We start from the raw sequence: 21,782 nt of genomic DNA, 5'->3' as shown, positions 1-21,782 counted from the left end.
CTCTCATTGGCGAAGTGTAACGCGTGGGAGGTCACACTACCTTCACCATTTCCCTCCCTCGCTGTGCAGGTGCCCTGACCGACCTGTAGGAGTTGCTGTTTACAACGACCAGGACCCACCCTCGCCGGGTTTCCCACCCGCTAACACAGCCAATTGTGTTAGTATGGACGGTCGGCCAACCCGGAAGCACCACAGCTGGATTCGATCCCACTGTCTCTGTGGTGGTAGACATACGCTTAGTCCGCTGCATTACCTGGCCGCCCAGGGTAATAAATAAAGGCTTGAAATTAAGTCTGTTCTGTTCTGTGCTAAAGAGACAGATTTTCAGTTGAAACCGCTAACAAACATTAACGCTGTCCTGTTTTTCATTTGAAAGGCCATGCGTGTTCTCCAAATGGTGCTCTTAAAACCCCAAAAATGCTTCTCTCAAAACAAAACATACCCTTAAAGTCTGGTTTCATCTTTTCATGTTGTCTGTTTTCCCCTCCAGTCCTCAGCTGAGTGTAGAGCAAGTCAGACGAGACTGTAGAGGAGACAGAAGCTGCCAGTCAACGCTCTTTTAACTCAAAAAAGCACTTTGAGACGTGCCATCAAACCAGTCAGCTGCACCTCCTCAGGCACAGCCAAACGCTCCCTGAATCACTGATGAGTCCTGTTAGCTGTAGACCCAACGATTACTGCTAGAGCCTTGCCTTGTGTGTCAGACGGACAGACGATGATATAGGTAGACTCTACCCAACGATTACTGCCAGGGCTTTGCCTTGTGTGTCAGACGGACAGACGATGGTAATAGAGACACACAAACGCGTACTGCCCGTTTACTCACTCACGCTTACAGTGCTATTACATATAGATGTACACACGAACGCATGTGCACACACACACACACACACACACACACACACACACACACACACACACACACACACACACACAGACGCAGTACAAGCACAGGCATGTGCATAGGCATGTGCATTCACAGAGGCTCTCTTATACACACACATGTACACACACACACACACACATACACACACGTATCTGCAGACACAGACTCATATGATCATACACACACTCACACACTTCCAGTCTCTCTCTCTCTCCCCCTTTCTCTGTCCTCCCCTCTTTTGCTCCTCTCTCTCTCTCCTGCCCTCTCTTTCACACACAGAGACAGACTCCAGCGCCCCCCTCCCTCCTTACATGGTGGATCATGATGATTACCATGGAGGCGGGGCCTCTGGAGAGAGAGCTGCAATAACACGGGCTGCTCTTTGTTTCCCCACGCTGATTGACAGGAGATTGCAGTGCACATTAAATGGCCATCAGACCCCGGCATTAGTTTAGAAACAGGGGAGTGGCCCCGTCAAAGGTCAACCCTAGCGCATAATGAACTGATCTCACACACATACAACAGCCCCCCTCTGTCAGCATGCTATTAAACTGAGCTTGAATAAAAAAAAAGAAATAAAAAAAACAGAAAGCCTTGTCCTGGATTCTAATGTAGATCTAATAAAAAGGTTTTGCCTGGTGACACGCATAATGACATATAGGGGCGTACGTGGTGCCGAGGGCAGAGGGACGGCCAGACATGGAGTCTGGAGCTTGTGGAGACTCTCGGGGGGAGTTCTGTTCTATCTTAACGCTAATGGTTACTTTTGTTTTGCCCCGATCAGACTCTCGTACTGTAGCTCAACCCCCCTCTCCCCCTTTAAGAGAAAATACTGTCAGCCACTCTTACAGCGAGGAGGTACATCGAAGGGTGGGTGCGCGTGGTACTTTAGACAAATCTTTCTCCGTCGACTAATTTCTCCGTGTCTCCGGGTCTCGAGGCGGTAATTGCCCCGGAGCGGGACGTGGTCCAAGAAGAAGACCATTATGTGTAATATCTGTAAAACGCTACAACAACCATTACTTGTGCACCTATGACAGAAAAATGGTTCTGCCGTTTTAATGGTGTTTCTCCCCCCCCCCCCCCCCCCCCTCATATTTCCACTCCAAGACCTTTTCATTGGCTCTGTTGCCTTCAGGGGTCCCCGTCCCCCCAGAACACCAGACGTCTCTTCTTTATTGATATTGTTCAATCTCTCTCTCTCTCTCTCTCTCTCTCTCTCTCTCTCTCTCTCTCTCTCTCTCTCTCTCTCTCTCTCTCTGTCTCTGTCTCTGTCTCTCTCTGTCTCTGTCTCTCTCTCTCTCTCTCACTCTCTCACTCTCTCACTCTCTCTCTCTCTCTCTCTCTCACACACACACACACACACGTCTCTCTCACACACACACACACACTTGTGAATGATGTCATTACATAGGAACTTTTCCTCTAGTACCATCAAAAGAAAAACAACAACTCCAGTTTCATCCCACGCTGTCAAAGTGGAAAATATCATCATCATAATTTGGAGTCTGACAAAGTCTCCTTGCTTGTTTCTCCTTGTGTCCCCCCTTCCTTCGCTCCCTCCCTCCCCCTGATTGAAAGTTGTAATTAAGCGAGTGGGGAGAGAATTAGACGCAGAATGAGCTGTCGCAATGTCACCATTTAAGTGAGTGATGCACGGAGGCTTCGGCAGTAAAAATCTAAATGATATAAATTGCCGTTTAAGTGCAGCGCAGGCTAATGTTTTGTCACAAATGAATGTGACACAAGGCAGCAATGACAATCAAGGGCCGCCTCGTTCTAATTTGGACGTGTTGAGGGCTTTTTGTGAGGCAGACAGCTTTACACAAATTAACACAATCGCCTGTTTTTATGAGGAAACTCATAAAGGTTGTTTTTTTTCTCTCTCCCTCCTTCTTTGCCGGCTAATGAGGAGAGGAAAACAGCTTGTATCTCATCGTTATGGCAACACTAGAGACATCTTCTCCGCCGCGTAGCAACAAGGTGCTTGTGTTCTCCCGTCCTCGTCCACGAGCGGAGAAGGAAAACATGAAGCTTGAAATGGTTCCCCGATGAGCGACTAATGTTTTGATGCTTTTCAAATGATCGCCTTTGGGAGGCAATACCGCGTGTTGTGTTTTGTTCATTATAGGAATCATAGGCGGATTCTGCTTATAGGAACAATCAAAAAACAATATTCTCTTTGTCGTTGAGGAATGATGTTTAGGGATGAACCATTGATGGTTTAGTAGGGATGGGGTACGTACAACACATTGCTGCTGATTTATCAGAAGTGGGAATGGGAAGCAAACTACTATAATGACAGATGAATGGGGGAAAATATGCAGACAACAATGGAAAATGACCAACTCCCAGACTTGGAGGGAATTTGAGTGGAAGAACACGGTCAGATTCTTTATCACACCTTCACAGAAGAAATATAGAGATGAAGGAGCAGTCAGGAATGCAGGAATACAAATGTCAACCACTACCATCTGCTCTGGGGTTGTCCATCCATTGTCCCTCTATGGACACAAGTACATGGAAAAAGTATTAGAAGTAGAAATACCATTAAAATTCGAAGTGATGTATTTGGGGTAAATGGATTTTTTATATAAGGGATAATGATGACAAGTATATTTTAACATATTAACTCATTCTGCGCCACGGGTCGGGGCACCAGAGGGTGCTATTGCGCCAGCGCTGTAAGTCAATGGGGCGCTTTGTTCACTTGCGAGTGCTTAAAATATATCTTATATTATAGCTATGGGTATACACCCGTCGACTGTCAGTGAGTTGCTTCCCGTCAACATCCACGGAACAGATTGTTTTTTCATCTGTACATTTCCGTTTTATACCGTTTTGAATATGAATATAGTTTGGGTGCAGGTGCGGCTGGGTGGCGCAGCGGACATTACGCTCGTCACCAACGCAAGAGACACCGGGTTCGACTCCGGCTGTCGGCGTTGCCTCCGGCTTGGACTAGTCGTCATACTAACTCAATTGGCAGCAGGCCATGTGAGCGGATCGGAGCGTGAGCGGCGCGGGGCGCGGAGCGGGCGGTTTTGACGTGAGCGAGGAGTGGGTTTTAAAATGGGTCGGCGCGACGTCCGGAGCGAGAGTTCTCCTCCGCTCCAATCCACTCCAGGTCGCTCACAGTGGTTTAACTACACTGTTGATGTAATATACATGCAGTACAATGCCAAAGCAACAGATGGCGATGTACAAACATGAAGGCCATTTTCAACCAATGAGAAGGGTGAACCTGTGATATCCGGTTCAGGCTTTGTCACTGTAGAGACGCCCACACTCACTCCTGTTAGAAAACGTATCGACGCCATTGTTGTTGACGTTAGCTTACATGCTAACGTTAATGGCAGCGACCATAGCATTGTGGCTCGGCTAGCCTATCATCGCTTAATATAGCTAGTGAATGGATAAACAACGTTATTTAACATTGCAGAATGGGTACAATTACAATGCGGCTCAATACAAACAATTGTTAAGGGGCCCAGGGGGTGTAGACTGTTGTAGTTTGAGCTAATTTACACCATACTCAAAAAAAAAAAAAAAAATCTGCCGAGCGATCTGGCGCAGGGCTCGATTCAAGGTGAGCGGGGAGCGAGCGGAGAGCGACTTGGGGGCGGGGTCAACATGATCGATTAGCGGAGCGGACCAAGCTTTAAAGAGCGAAGAGCGGATTTCTCGGCCGCGCCGATCCGCTCACGTGGCCTGATTGGCAGAGTTAGTGGGTGGAAGTCGATGGGTGGTAATCTGGACGTTGTGGACAGCGACTCCTACAGGTTGGTTGGGGACGCCTGCACAGCAGAGACAGGAAATGGCGGGGGTAGTGTGAGCCTCCCACACGTTACACCTCGCCAATGAGACTCCGCACTGGCAGGTGAAAAGATGTGACAGGCTGCCTCCTCGTGTATCGGAGGGGACAAGTGATGCAAGGCTTCTATCCTCCCTACAACCGGCCAGTGGGGGGCATATGCAAGCAATGTTCAAGACAGGGGAGGGGAGAATTGGCACAGCGGGTAATTGGTAACTCAGAAAAGAAACAACACCATTTCTAATGGAGTGCAATACCAGCTGGAAGGCGTAGGCAGTGGTATTTGCCCTTTTGCGAGCTCAGACCCATTCCCAATGATAACATCAGGCTGGATGGATGAAAATGAATGGATATAGCTAATAAAAGAAATAACGATTAAAACCTGACTATACTCGTGATTGGCGCTGAACGCTTGGCAAGTTAACCTGACTATACTCGTGACTGGCGTTGAATGAGTTAAGGGTGGCAACAAAAAAGGCTCTCACAAGGAAGTGGATGAGTCGGTGGTGCCGACAGAGGGAGAATGGATGGACGCGGTCCGTGAGATCTATGTGATGGAAAGGTTGACGTATGCGTTGAGATGACAGAGGGAGAGGTTTGAGATGGCAGGAGTTGGTGAGGCCCACAAGGCCGGACTTTGATTGGTGAATGATGCCCTTTTTTGTAATTTTTATTTATTTTGTTTTCTCTTTCATGAGTATCTTTTTTGTTTGAATGTTTTGTCTGTAAAAATGGAAAAGAAAAAGAAAATAATTTAACAAGAAGAATGCTGCTTTATCAGCTGACATGGTCCTTCTGTATCGCAGTGGGTAGAGCATGGCACTAATACCACCATGTTTAGAGGCTCCATTCTCACTGGAGACACCCACCCTAAATGTAGTCCATGGTACTTGTAACCACACAACAGTATTGATCACCACACGAACAGGAGATAACATAACGTCATCACAATACATGATACCACGGAAATATTATTTATAAAATGTGATGATGGTGTTGAATTGTGATCCCCACTTGGGATGAAAGTATACTATGTCATGATATCCATAATGAGATTGATCTCTTTCTCCCTCTCTAAGCCTTTTGCTTTGACTGTTTAGGTAAAAGCAATGATTGATTTGACCTACTAAACCAGCCCAATCCTGCTTAAAATATCTAAATAAAGTACTAATCGACCACAGGAAAAAAGGTACATAAGGTACAATATTTACGTGTTGTGTCGAAAATGTGTACAAAATAAGCACATATATTACGTATTCATTTTTTAAAAACATTTTACGTTTTCAGAAAACTAAAGTTCCCCAGCTGGGGATCAAACCCTAACCTTAACCCTAACTTTATGTCTTAACCATAATCGTTAAGCGAATGTTCAAACTAACTCTAACTATAATCATAGTTGGATCGTGGTGAGAGCACTCGCCCATGACTGCAATGATTGTTGGTTCAACTCCCGGTTGCGTCATTTGTTTTGGACTTTTGCTGATACAATATGTACTAAATATATTACTTAACGTAACATTATGTACTTGTTTTCCTGTGGTCGATTAGTACTTTATTTACGTTTTCTGATGAGATATGATTAAACCCACTTCAGAGATGGTCAGGAGACGTGTTATAGATCTTTGATTGTGGAAAAAGTAATACGTCTCTAATGTTGGTTCTCTTTCTCTCTCCTTCTCTCGCAGGCTCTGGAGAGTGAGTTTGTGTCCTGTCAGCTTCACCAGTGGATTGACCTGATCTTTGGGTACAAGCAGCAGGGGCCCGAGGCCACCAGGGCCCTCAACGTCTTCTACTATCTGACCTACGAGGGCGCGGTCAACCTCAGCTCCATCACAGACCACGTGCTGAGAGAGGTGAGAGTTAAGATTGTACATGCGCAGGGGCGCCCTCGAGGCGCATACCATAGTGCCTCGCACACCTACGCGGCCGACCCGGTTTCGATCCCAGCTCCCGTCGTTATTTGTCGCATGTCCTCCCCACCTTCTCCTCCCGTTCGCCCTCTCCTCTGTCGGTCCTGCGTGACCAATAAAGCTGTAAAAATGCTAAAAAACTATTAAAAAAAATAATAATAATTGTACATGCACACACACACACACACACATAAACACACACACACACACATAAACACACATAACATATACACAACTACATTTAATACAATTTAAATATAATGTGCAAATATACACACTTTTTACTCAAGATACACATACAGTTGACATAAACATACATTTAATACACCTTGAAGGAGAACACTATCCAAAATAATCCAATATCTTATTTCCACGGCCTGATTGATATCAATCAATATTTGTTAAGAGAAGTAAGACTCGAGACTCAATGTCATCAGGTATCAAGTCTGGAGCTGCTCCATAGACAATGAATGGGACTTTGTGGAGCCACAGAATTTTTGTTTCAGTTTTTATGCCCTAATGAGCTTTATTCTATAGTAGTCTTAGACCATAGTAATGACGAGTATGAATTCTGCAATCGGGGCGTAGTTTCCCTTTTAATATACCTCTGTGCCGACTCAGCATCCTAGACTAATCATCTCCTGCCGGCCAAGGGGAATATAATTCCACATTACGGTAAACATACTTCAGCATTAGGCCTCTTTTAAGTGGAGTCTTGAGCTTGTTACATTACAGAGGCTGCTCTCCATCCACCACACTCATGATTTAGAGAGATTATCGATGCTATTAGCTGTGCTACATCCGACAGTAACGGTGTGCTATTGAAAAGCTAAGCTAACAGCCCACCAGAAGGACGTGCTGATCCAAGCCGTTCGCTCTGAAAGCACTGCACCAACTACTCCACTTTAACGCCTTAACGGCTCCTTCTCTTCGCCGTCATTCATTATTCATCCCCCCTTTACTTTGAACCACTTCACACAAGAGCTACGCTAGGCGCTAACCCGCCCCAAAGCAGCAACACCACCACCACAACAACACACACCACTGGGGAGAACGCAGCTAGTTGGCTAACGGCTAAAGCACAAGCTGACAACTTCACCAGTGTGTTTTAAGAGGCAGCTGAGCGGCAGAATGGGTTGACCTCCCGGTCTAGAGGCTGACTTCTGCTCCCAGCAGCATGTTTGATGTGGTGCTAACACGCCATGCCAAACGTGGCAGATCTTTTATTTTCTTGTGTGCTCACAGGGCAGTCACACAGGGCTGTGCACAGGGCTGTGCACAGTGTGGAAACGCAGGGTTCGGCTGTGGTAAGGGTTAGGAAGGTTACTTTCCATATACAGTCTGTTATAGATTAATGAATGCCTTCTAAAAACTGTAATAACTTCATGGGATCCACTAGAACGGGATCCATTAAAAGTTGTGATGTAATCTGGTTTACTATACTCCATATAGTTATTTTGTTTTATCTCAAATTTGAGAAAAATTCAAAAAAAAAAGCATTGTAATCTTCAACTAACATTGTCAACCAGTAGCCTTTTCCTTCAAACATGTTATTCAGTTTTCCCACAAGTAAATGCCAAATCTTTTTCAAAAGTACCAGTAAATTAATTGCTGTTTCAGTAATTATAATTGGTCTTGTCTTAAATACTTTAATCCGATTACATGCTGTATATTCAGTTTATCCTCCACCATATCTATAGATGTGATCATACTAAATTGTAAATGGTGCCATTTACTGCATAGAGCTTTTATCCAAAGCTCTTTACAATTTGTTCCTCACAGTTTTAGCCATTCACGCACACATTCACACACCGATGGCAGAGGCAACCATGCAAGGTGCCAACCTGCTCATCGGGAGCAGTTAGGGGTTAAGTGTCTTGCTCAAGGACACTTCGACATGCTGCCCGGGAGGAGTGGGAATCAAACCGGGAACCTCCGGATTACCAGACGACTGCTCTACCTCCCGAGCCACTGTCGCCTTACTACTGACGTCCTGCTCGATGTGGTCCGTCTCGCTATCCAAACTCTTCTGCCCCCCTACCGGAAGAACTAACCGCTTAAAGTCTTAACCTCTTAACAAGCACCCAGAAAAGTGGCAATTTTTTTTACTTGAACTTGAGGACTGCATACTTCTTTTGCAAAGCTTAGCTTTATACTTTATACTTATAACACATGCATGAGTCTGGTCGCTTTTGAAAGATAACATTCTGAAGTTACCAATGCAAAAAAGGAAAATCACTTTTAGTGCTAATGAAATAGAGTAACAGAGGTCTGAACTTGAGTTGAACTTGCACTTGTGTACTCGCATCTTTCTCTAGTGGTTGCAAGATTCCATATTCCAGCATAGAGGTATGAGCTGGAAAACACTGTAGACATGGAGTAGTGAGGGTATAACTGATACTACTGAGGTACAGACAGACAGACAGACAGACAGACAGACAGACAGACAGACAGACACTACTGAGATAGATAGACAGACAGACACTGATACTACTGAGATAGATACAGACAGACAGACAGACAGACAGACAGACAGACAGACAGACAGACAGACACTGATACTACTGAGATAGATACAGACAGACAGACAATAACTGATACTACTGAGATAGATACAGACAAACAGACAGACAGACTGACAATAACTGATACTACTGAGATAGATACAGACAGACAGACAGACAGACAGACAGACAGACAGACAGACAGACAGACAGACAGACAGACAGACAGACAGACAGACAGACAGACAGACAGACAGACAGACAGACAGACAATAACTGAGATAGAGACAGACAGACGGACAATAACTGATACTACTGAGATAGATAGACAGACAGACAGACAGACACAGACAGACAGACAGACAATAACTGAGATAGAGACAGAAAGACAGACAATAACTGATACTACTGAGATAGATACAGACAGACAGACAGACAGACAGACAGACAGACAGACAGACAGACAGGGAGTAGAGAGGGTATAACTAATATGCAGCCTCTCCTCTCTGCTGGTGAGCTGCCCTTCATGCTTGCTGCCTGGAGCATCACGGGCACCCAAGACACCCATAGATTTATCACCTCATTCACCCTAATTCCCATCCAGATGTGCTTTGGCCTTTTAGCTACACACACACACACACACGCACGCACGCATGTATGCGCACACACACACACAAACAAACAAACATTGAAACACGCAGACACACACACATCCACACTCATGTAAACACACACATACATATAAACATTCAAACACACACATAAACATTCAAACATGCACACACTCACACACGCACCTTCATACATGTCCACATGCAAACACACACATACACAAACACACGCTCACACGCACACACACACACACACACACGCATGCAGATTCATTACCGAGGCGCAGTGGCCATTTCCTACGCTCTCCCAGGCCCATTACCCGTGCAGGTTGGCTAATACACATACACGCCGCAAAATTGGATCTCTGACACTCCGCCATTTCCGCCGAGCCGCTCTGCCGACCATGGGATCGATAAATCCACTCACCACGCAGGCTGCCATCAGAGCTGGTGGACGCGTGTGATTTGAGGTGTATTAAAATAGCACCACCCACCATCTCTTCACTGTGATATATGCACTGACAAAGCATGCATGAAGGAGGACTGCTCTCAGATATGCACAAGGACCATACAGTATATACTATGAATGACAAAGAGGTGGCCTTTATATGTAGAGCAATAAACAGCGGCAGCCTCAGGATCAGCTGGGTTTGTTGATGTGATATGATGCGTACTGTATATTATCTTTGCTTAGTTTAATTCTCTGTCTGCCAGCTACATCCATGTGCTGTAATGTGAGGAAAAGACCAACGCCTGCTCTACTGGCACGGTGGTGTAGTGGTTAGTACCATTGCCTCACAGCAAGGAGGTTGAAGGTTCAAACCCCTGGTGGGAGGTCTTTCTGCACGGCGTGTGTGCTTGTTCTCCCCGTGTTCCTGGGCTTCCTCCGTGCTCCGGTTTCCTCCCACACCATGAAAGCAGACGTGCTGCATTAGGTGTATCCTGCCACTGGCAGTAGCACTGGAGTTGGTCCCTGGGTGCTGGACTGTTGCTGCCCGCTGCTCCTCATAGTCAGGATGGTTACAACAGAGGATCCTTTCTTTTCTTCTCGTACTCCCTAGGACTGAAATAGGAGCCCGTCAGAAAGAGTTTGTTGTTTTCTGCAAACCAAATCAGCTGAGGGGTGTTGTTGACCCTCCACAACACCCTCCGTCTGAGCACTTTAATTTGTTAAATAAACCTAGGCGGCGTTCGCTCTGCCCCGCGAGTCTCAGCCCAGGCCCACTCCTCCTGACTGTGTGGAAGGAAGCAGGCCTGCCTGTGGAGGAGTAGGAAACAGGGATCCAGGTCTGGGCCCTGTCAGGGCCAGGGAGTTGGGGGGGTGTATGGGGCAGAGGTTTTGGGGGGTTTGCTAGTGTCCCCAGGGTGTAGCGTTTCTGAGTGACAACTGTTTGAGTCTGGGCTGTGGTCTGGTCTGGACCGGGCTAGACTGGGTTAGGACAGGCCCCGGGGCTGCTCTGTGTCAGGGGGATGGGGGGCGTGTGTGTGTGTGTTTTTTGGGAATCGAAGTGGGGGCAGCTGGCTCTGTCTTCCTGCCAGCCTACTTGGCAACTGTAGTAGAGGGCACCCCCCATACATACACACACACACACACACATAGACACATGACTCTAGAGGTGTGTGTGTGTGTGTGTGTGTGTCTGTGTGTGTGTGTCTGTGTGTGTGTGTGTGTGTATATATGTGTACAGTGTGTGCATTCAAAGATGTGTATTCCTCTGTACACTGTGGGATGTTTGTATGTGCTGATCAGCATATACAGTACATGCAGTTTTCTCTCTCTGTGTGTGTGTGTGTGTGTGTGTGTGTGTGTGTGTGTGTGTGTGTGTGTGTGTGTGTGTGTGTGTGTGTGTGTGTGTGTGTGTGTGTGTGTGTGTGTGTGTGTGTGTGTGTGTGTGTGTGTGTGTGTGTGTGTGTGTGTGTGTGTGTGTGTGTGTGTGTGTGTGTGAAAGCGTTTGGAATATCTCAGGACAGATTAGGGAACACTGTGGAGACTGCTGGTGTGTTTTCCCAGACCGTGATTACTTCCTGTTCTGCCTCCACGGCAAGTCCAAATCCCTGCCCCTCTCTTTCCTTACTCTTAGTGTGTGTGTGCACACACACAAGCGCTTGTGTAGCTGCATGTGTTTGTGGTCTTGCACGCACGTGTACGTGGCTGTTGCACGTGCATCCATGGGAAGGTTTTGGGCAAGGAGCGCTCGCTCGCGTACGTGTGCACATGCACTTGTGCATGGCGTGCGCGCACATCTGCGTAGCCTCTCATCTGCAGGGGCAGAAACACGCCCTCTGTTCCCCTCCGGTCGTCAGACAGGGCTTCCCCTCTTTCACATGTGATTATGGAAAATCCCACAGCCTCTCACACCCGCGACAATACGCAGAGCCGCCGTCTGCATTGTACAGCCTTGGCGTAATTCGGCGGAGGACGGGGAAATATGCCCGCACCAGTGAACCTGTTCTTTGCCCATACTGTACAGCCACACACTCTCAGACACAAGGCCCCAGCATTCCACTTGTTTTCTTTGGACTGTACACTTCATCTGTGTACAATGTTGTCCTGATTTTGTGGGAATTATAGTTATGAGAGGGACTTCCAAAGCTGTGAATGTCAAACTGTGCTATATTGGAGTGACTTTGAGTGTCAAGCTGAAAGGGTTGCACTATGCAGCACACAGAGAAGGTTGCACTATGCAGCACAGAGAAGGTTGCACTATGCAGCACAGAGAAGGTTGCACTATACAACACAGAGAGAGGGTTGCACTATACAACACAGAGAGAGGGTTGCACTATACAACACAGAGGGTTGCACTATGCAGCACAGCGAAGGTTGCACTATACAACACAGAGAGAAGGTTGCACTATGCAGCACACAGAGAAGGTTGCACTATGCAGCACAGAGAAGGTTGCACTATACAACACAGAGAGAAGGTTGCACTATACAACACAGAGAGGGTTGCACTATGCAGCACAGAGAGAAGGTTGCACTATGCAGCACAGAGAAGGTTGCACTATACAACACAGAGAGAAGGTTGCACTATACAACACAGAGAAGGTTGCACTATACAGCACAGAGAAGGTTGCACTATGCAGCACAGAGAGAAGGTTGCACTATACAACACAGAGAAGGTTGCACTATACAACACAGAGAGAAGGTTGCACTATGCAGCACAGAGAAGGTTGCACTATGCAGCACAGAGAAGGTTGCACTATACAACACACAGAGAAGGTTGCACTATACAACACAGAGAAGGTTGCACTATACAGCACAGAGAAGGTTGCACTATGCAGCACAGAGAAGGGTGCACTATACAACACAGAGAAGGTTGCACTATACAACACAGAGAGAAGGTTGCACTATGCAGCACAGAGAAGGTTGCACTATACAGCACAGAGAAGGTTGCACTATACAGCACAGAGAAGGTTGCACTATGCAGCACAGAGAGAAGGTTGCACTATACAGCACACAGAAGGTTGCACTATACAACACGGAGAAGGTTGCACTATACAGCACAGAGAAGGTTGCACTATACAACACAGAGAAGGTTGCACTATACAGCACAGAGAAGGTTGCACTATACAACACAGAGAGAGGGTTGCACTATACAGCACACAGAGAAGGTTGCACTATACAACACAGAGAGGGTTGCACTATACAGCACAGAGAAGGTTGCACTATGCAGCACACAGAGAAGGTTGCACTATACCGCACAGAGAAGGTTGCACTATACAACACAGAGAGGGGTGCACTATACAGCACACAGAGAAGGTTGCACTATACAACACAGAGAGAAGGTTGCACTATACAGCACACAGAGAAGGTTGCACTATGCAGCACAGAGAAGGTTGCACTATACAGCACACAGAGAAGGTTGCACTATACAACACAGAGGGTTGCACTATACAGCACACAGAGAAGGTTGCACTATACAACACAGAGAGAAGGTTGCACTATACAGCACACAGAGAAGGTTGCACTATACAGCACTACGAGGCTGTTATGAAGACGGCATTTCTATGAAATCAGTCATGAAAAAGAAAAACAACCACAAGCTAATGCTACGCTAGTGGTTGGTCCCATAATGATGCCATGCAAAAGAAACGCTTATAAAAGCACAAAGTAGTGAGATAATTATCTCAGTTGTAGCTAATGTTTTAATATTTAATAAACTGTGATAATATCTGATCTTTCAGAATCCTCGTATTAGACCCTACTTTCCCTGGACTGGACACATTTCTGTATAAATGTTGATGCTACAAGGCCATCATGGTTGTTCCTTTTTACTCTATTGATGGAGGGTGTGTTGTTGTGGGCCCATTTGCATGAAAGCGGCTTGTTTTACACAGAGATCCATCTTGTCAAAGTGGCAGAGTAAATCAAAGGGGAGTCGAGGGCGTGTCAGTCATTTAAATGTATAGAATATAGAGAACCTTCATCAGACACGGGCCAGCGCCCCCAAAAGAGATTGGCCTTGCAGGAGGCCCCTCACATAATCACCTGAGCCTCACATTGGCATATCGGGATAGGACACACTGACCTAGAGTCAACCCACTACCCCAACGCTCCACCGCCCAATAAATGTCAGGGCAGGATTTAATGAAGATGGGTTGAGTGACTTTGAGGAGGCTCTGTCCCTGCATTAGCCTAAGAAAATGCTCCGTTGGTAGAGCTCTGACCTTCAGAGTTGCACCGACAACCTCTCACTAACGCACTACAAAGCAGCAAGGAAAATTGATAAGATATTTCTTTATTGATCCCCTTGGGGGTCTTGTTTGTTTTAAAGGATGAGGTTGTGTGCTTTAATGTCTTCCTTATTTTCAATGTAGCCTATGGAAAGACCAAACCCTACAATGCATTTATTCTGCCGAGAAGTGTGGTCCATCCAGCCATTACCAGATCATCCTCATATCCAGAAGTCATAGAAGTCCATTGTTCCAAAGACTATTAAAACAGGTCACAGAGTCATACCATTTCATTTTCTTCAACATAATTCATCATTCCGATGGACACCGTCACCAAGTCATTGTACTTTTTCCTGGAACTATTTCATTAAGCGACAGCGATTGCTTCAGAAGTAGTTCCGGTTCACACAGAATCAAAGCAATCACTGTCACCACATAGAGTAGGGAAAGAATGCAATGCCTGTGTACAGCATTGCAGTAGCTATTATTCCTGGGGTCCACAGAAAAACATACATTGTGACTGTGCAACATAATACTTGCATCATAACATGACATTACAAGTAAACGGGACAAAGGACTACACACACATATACACACACACAAACACGCACACACAGACAGACAGACGGACATAATTCTTACATCATAATATGCTCTTTGACTTGCTTTTGGACAACAATGGTGTTCTGGATATGATATGTTGACAATTACATACATTTATCCTATAGAAGAATGCTACTATATGCAAAGGCATCCTAACATTATGTAATTGACCATACAGTACGCGATGCCATGTTGGCTCAAAGCAGCACTTTTAGCTCAAGTATGTTTGCTTCAGATGAGCGTCATTGAACTGATTGCAAAAGCACAGCTGCTCCTAATGACCATCAGACACACTTCCTGAACTATCTCCCTCCGCCTTCTCTGCCTGTATGGGAGCAGCCGCCAAAATGCAGATTGTCAGATTTCTGACAAGACAACACTCTATGAATCTGAATGCTGAGCCCGGGGGGGGGGGGGGGGGGGGGGGTTGCTTTTCTTCTCATGTGTCTCTCTATCATTGTTTTCAGATGTAAACTTAAAAGTTAAAGTAGTTTTGAAGTCATAAAACAGCCATAGTTCATATACGATTGTATAAACTTCTATTGAAAAATAATAACATGAAATACTGGAGTTGCAAGGTTTCCACACAACAGCAGCGATATGACTGCATATGATTAGGGATGCCCTGATATATTTGTTTTGATGCTGATAATGATATGCAATTTCCCCCCCCCAAAAGTTGCAGGCTCAAAATAGGCTATACATTTCTACATATTTACAGTACAATAAGGTTGATTGATAAATCAAATGGAAAGATGAAAAGAACACTGCCGTTCTTCAAGAAACGGCATATTTCCAAGGGAATACGCCGTTCTGAGAGAATAATTAATCATCCGAAGAAACACATCTGTTAATTTTATTAAAGACCGCTTGCCTGCCGTTCATTCAGTCCATTCATCTGTCCCAACAGCATACAGTATTTCTATGCTGCAGTCTGCTGGGGAGGCAACATGTCAGTCAAGAACACCAAGCGGCTGGACAAGCTGGTAAAAAAGGCTGGTTCAGTCCTTGGCAGGAGTGTGGGGGTTGTGGTGGAGAGGCGCACACGGAGTAAGCTGCTGGCCATCATGAGCAATGACAGCCACCCTCTCCACCACACCCTGGCAGGACAGAGGAGCAGTTGCAGTGGACGGCTCATATTGCTGCGCTCGCGGACTGAGCGGTACATGGGGTCTTTTGTCCCCACAGCCATCAGACTGTTCAACACCATATGACCCCCCCCCCTCTCTCTCTCTCTCTGTCTCTGTCTCTCTCTGTCTCTCTCTCTCTGTCTCTCTCCCTCATGACCTGGGCTGCAGGCTGCCCTCCTCCATTGGCCGATGTGCAATTTTATATTGCAATTTCTTTACTTAACACTTAACAATAATGCTCACTTTTAATTTATTCATTGGAACTTTTTAACTTCAGCGCTGACTTTTATTGTTTGTTTGTTGTATTGGTTGTCCTTTTTTTTTAACAAATGTTTTTTATTTTTCCCCTTTTTTTTTTACATAAAACCAGACACACAATACATAAACAATGGAAATCCACAATAAATTGTTTGTCCTTTTTAGTCGCTTTTTATTGTCTGTCAACTGCACTGAGCTACCAGATACCCGAATTTCCCCAAGGGGATGAATAAAGTATCTATCTATATATATATATCTACACACTGATCCACCAAGATCACCTCTATCATGTGTTTGTAATAGACAGCCGGCATTGGATTTACACCAGATTAAATGTAGGAGGCCCTGAGCCTATTGTTTTACCTTTCAGAGAGAGTATCAGAGTCTATGAGAGTCTCATTTCAGCTCCTATTCCATTCTTGCTGATCAGGAAGTCTGTGAACGTTTTTAATAGACAGGGTTATGACAAGAGATATGATCTCTTGCTCTCTCTGTATCGTTCTCTGTGTGTGTCGCTCTCCAGTTTCTGGTTAGTTTCAGACAATGGGGATAAGGACTTCCCTGACCGTTTTTCTCATGGAAATACCATCTGCAGGCCTCAACCATGAGCTCATCAGAGGCCTGGCCAAGCCTGGCTCAACCAGCTCAGCCCCGCGTGCACACAAACACACACACACACACACACACACGCACACGCACACGCACAACTGTCACTCCCACACATCCACTTATACAACACACACAAACATACTTTATACACTCGGCTCACAGTTTCACATGAGCAGCTTTCTCCTTGTCTGACTGTAGAGAGATCTGTTTAGATTATTCTGACTGTAGAGAGATCTGTTTAGATTAATCTGACTGTAGAGAGATCTGTTTAGATTATTCTGACTGTAGAGAGATCTGTTTAGATTAATCTGACTGTAGAGAGATATGTTTAGATTTTTCTGACTGTAGAGAGATCCATTTTAGATTAATCCGACTAGAGAGAGAGAAAGATCAATTTAGATTCATCTGACTAGAAAGAGAGATCCATTTAGATTCATCTGACTAGAAAGAGAGATCCATTTAGATTAATCTAACTGTAGAGAGATCCATTTAGATTCATCTAACTGTAGAGATCCATTTAGATTCATCTGACTGTGGAGAGATCAATTTAGATTATATCTCTCTCACTCTGTCCTTCACTGCATATGTATTTTAAATAAGATTTCAATAATGTTGCCTATGATTGTGCTGCTTCATAGACGATGAATTGTGAAAGATGCTATAGATGACACTGCAGCTATATAGCAGAATCTTCTGAGTACATGTTCTGTTTCAGAACTGAGAACACTACTATACAAATAAAGTTTATTACTACTAGAATAAACACTCTGTCTCCAATTCACTGTCTATGGAGCAGCACCATGTTTGAATTTGTGGGCGATGTCCCCCTAATGTTATTCATTGCTTTGCATTAGCCACTAAAATAGAGGAGTTATAACTGTTTCCACGTGCAGAGTGATGTGGACCTTTCTTCATTGGTCTTCCAAGGGTAGCACAGTCCAGGTAGAAAGTCCCAAAATGGAAATATTTAAAGGGGACATATTTTAGCCCTTTTACACAAGTTAATATAGGTCTTTGAGGTCCCCTAAACATGTCATGATGAGTTTTTTTTGCAAAAAAAACAAAAAAATAAAACAGATTATGCATTCTAGTAACCTCTATACCCCTCTGTTTCAGTCCTGTTCTCAAACGGGCCATTTCTGTACCTGTAACAAGCGAACTGCTCATGCACCATTTACCAGTCAAGTCTCTTTCTCTTTCTCTTTCTCTCCTCTCTCCTCTCTCTCTCTCTCTGTCTTCATTAACACTAAGCCTAACCCTCTCCCTGTCTATCTCTGTCTCCAGGCTGTAGAGTCTCAGATCAGGAGTTTTGGTCAGACCCCCTGTCAGCTGCTCATCGAGCCACACCCACCCAGGAGCTCCGCCATGCAGGTGGTGAGTTGCATGTGTACACACACAACACACACACAACTTCCTTCAAGTTGAGGACCTTCCATTGACCACATTCACTCCCAGCCCTTAACATTGAGCTTAATTTGCTACTAAATACCTACATGTGTCCCTCTTACCCAGGGTGGTATCTAGTGTCTGTGTTAATTGCAGCGTTTTGGAGATATCTGCAATAGAGATGACAGCCCAAGATGATGGAGCTGAATGGCATTGGTTTTGTGGCGTGCATAGCGAGAGTCAACAGCAATGTCTTTTTCCAGAAATCATGACACAGTTACTCAAGGTAATCATCCACAGACCTTATTGAGAGCTATTTTCTACCCACCATATATTATTATGGTGGGTGTACTTCGGTAGAAAAAAAATTCTCAGTGAAACTGGAAAGAGATATTGCTGTTGAATCGTTTTTCAAATGTATTTCACCATTTGACCATTCAGCTCCATTGTCTTGGGCTGATGGCAGACATGTCTGTGGCAGATATCTCCAAAAGTTGGCAAATCGCACCAAGACGGTGTGGATGGATAGATAGGACTCCAGGTAAGAGGAGGTGTTTTTATTTAGTAGTTTGTGTGAACTGCTCCTTTAAGTCTGGCCTAACCCGAGATCTAACCTCTATCTTTAAAATGGCCTCTGAGGACCCGCTGAAATATCCTTATTTCCCCCGAAAACCGTCTCTTCTTATCCCCAGAACTCAAACCACAACCCTAAACTTAACCACTTACCCTATAATCAGCATTTTCCACTGGGAGGGCTCAAATCCTCACAACCCCAAAATTTCCTCGCAAGAGCTGTGGGCTGTCGAGAGTTGGTTCTCACGGCCCGTGAGTCACGGGTACAGCAATACAGGTAGTACACACACACACACACACACACACACAGTCTGATGTTAGAACGCTGCTTCGCTTCTTTCGTACACTACACTAGTATCAACCATCTCTATCTTTTTCTTTTGTTTTAGAGCAACGCAAATACACATTCCCTCTCCCTCATCCTCCTCTCTTCCTCCTCCTTTTTCACTCTTTATTTTCATCCGTCGTTCACCTGACATCCCTCCTACCCGCCCACCCACCCACCCCTCTACCCTCCGACCATGGGAAAGTCATGTTTTCTGGAGGTTTAGAACCCATCTCCTCTCTCGTCATTAGGGAGGTGTCTGTGAAAGACCCTAGATCTCCCGGCGTCTCTCTCTCTCTTTCTGTGTGTGTGTGTGTGTGTGGGGTGGGGGGGACGTACGGGGGGGTGGTGGTGGAAACGTGGGTCTGAGCCAAGAGCTCCACCTGAGGTTTAAGTATGGAGATCAACATAGGGAGGGAACAATGGTGCTGAGGTGACGGCTTTTAAAGGAGGCTAAGGAGTGGGTGGGTGTGTGTGTGTGTGTGTGTGTGTGCGTGTGTATGTTTGTGATGGCCCCAGGCCCCAGGAGCCCCTATTAGCCTGGTGTCCCTGTGGTGCTGACAGCTGTAGACCACTTCCCAATACACACACTCATACGTACACACACACGCGCGCACGCACGCACACGCACACGCACGCACACACACACATATACCATTTAAATGCTATATTGAATCCACTTTACTTTATTTGAGATCACTTCCCAACACACGCATGCACACACCAACACAGGCACACACACACTTTTTTTCTATCCACCTTACTTAGAGGGCGACCTCATATCAAACACCATTACTGCCTCAACACATAACGCTACACCTCTCAGATACCACTAGTATTAACACACACCTCCCCCTCCCTCCCATCTCTATCATGCTAGTGTATTATTTTCTCTATCATGCTAGTGTGTTCTTCTCTATATCATGCTAGTGTGTTCTTCTCTCTATCATGCTAGTGTGTTCTCTCTATCATGCTAGTGTGTTCTTCTTTCTATCATGCTAGTGTGTTCTCTCTATCATGCTAGTGTGTTCTCTCTATCATGCTAGTGTGTTCTTCTCTATATCATGCTAGTGTGTTCTTCTCTATCATGCTAGTGTGTTCTTCTCTCTATCATGCTAGTGTGTTCTTCTCTATATCATGCTAGTGTGTTCTCTCTATCATGCTAGTGTGTTCTCTCTATCATGCTAGTGTGTTCTTCTCTATATCATGCTAGTGTGTTATCTCACTCCATGCTAGTGTGTTATTCTCTATATCATGCTAGTGTGTTCTTCTCTCTATCATGCTAGTGTGTTCTCTCTATCATGCTAGTGTGTTCTCTCTATCATGCTAGTGTGTTATCTCTATCATGCTAGTGTGTTTTTCTCTCCATCATGCTAGTGTGTTCCTCTCTCCATCATGCTAGTGTGTTCCTCTCTCTATGCTAGTGTGTCCTCAGTATCAGTATGTTAACATCTACCCATGCCTGGTGGTAATGATATTGTCAGAGTGTGTAGTAAGCTGTCAGACAGACAAGATGTTTCCCAGGTCTGTTCCTCATGTTAAACACCCATGTTCCTCTGCTCGCTACACTACAGCAGTCATAATAGACCTGCTAATGTTGCTGCTTAGTACAAACCACTCTATCTTCCCCAGTCTGCCTATTGTGAAACAGCCAGACCAGTCAATGCAAACCGCTAAATCCACAAGTCACAGATTAGGTACTTTTTCCAGAATGAGAAAGCAATGATGACAATGATGTTAGATGAAAATTTTACAGGAATTATTTTAGTGAATTATGACACATAGTGATGAATAGATGCAGACAAGAACTAGGTGCAGACAAGAGGGGTAAAATTAAAGACTTTCTTTTTCATTTAATTATTATTATTATTATCATTTTTATTTTGTATTTAAAATGTTTTACCTATGTACTGTAGTTGTGTAGTTACTGCTACATGTATGTGCCAAATTATTACATGTTTAAAATGTTGCACAAGCTGAATTTAAGGGCAATTATAATATTTAAGGGCAATTATCCAATTTTACTCACAGAAAATCAAAGGTCAAATACTGTCAGATATTTATTTAAGATAGCCTTACCTAGATAGTTTCATAGGCTGGACCGTAGCATGCAAGCTAATGCTAGTGGCCTCCTAATAAACTTCAGATGACCTTAGGAGCCTATCAGAGAAGAGCAGAGCAGCCTATAAAACAGCCTTTAATGAGAGCATGTTCACTGAGTCGTTCCTGACACCTTTAATAGAGCGGCTAGCAGGGAGGAGCTTGAACGCTGCACTGACCAAGGGATCAGGCTAGCTGGAAACTTAGCTACTTAGCTAATGTGCTGATGAATATGATACAATATCATACTCTTTACTTTCCTCAAGGGCAGAAGAATATAGTACACAGTACTGTATACACTACAATGAGTAACATATATACTTCAGAATGTTAGAGCCTTGACAGTCATGTTATCAATGCAGCTTCTGTTTATTTCAATATATTTACAATGATTGTGCA

General features: G+C 44.9%; 1 protein-coding gene across 1 annotated transcript in view; it reads left to right on the top strand.

Annotated features, from left to right (window-relative positions):
• The window catches only part of lrba (LPS-responsive vesicle trafficking, beach and anchor containing), a 622,382-nt gene that overhangs the window by 541,005 nt on the left and 59,595 nt on the right, over positions 1-21,782 (top strand). The window contains 2 exon segments of the mRNA XM_084317903.1: positions 6,386-6,553; positions 18,284-18,373. Coding sequence (XP_084174029.1) covers positions 6,386-6,553; positions 18,284-18,373 — 258 coding nt within the window.

This window comes from Notolepis coatsorum (genome assembly GCF_963971535.1).
Source record: "Notolepis coatsorum genome assembly, chromosome: 7".
NCBI classification, from domain to species: Eukaryota; Metazoa; Chordata; class Actinopteri; order Aulopiformes; family Paralepididae; genus Notolepis; species Notolepis coatsorum.
Note: the sequence above shows the minus strand (reverse complement) of the source record. Positions and strands in the feature narration are given on the sequence as shown.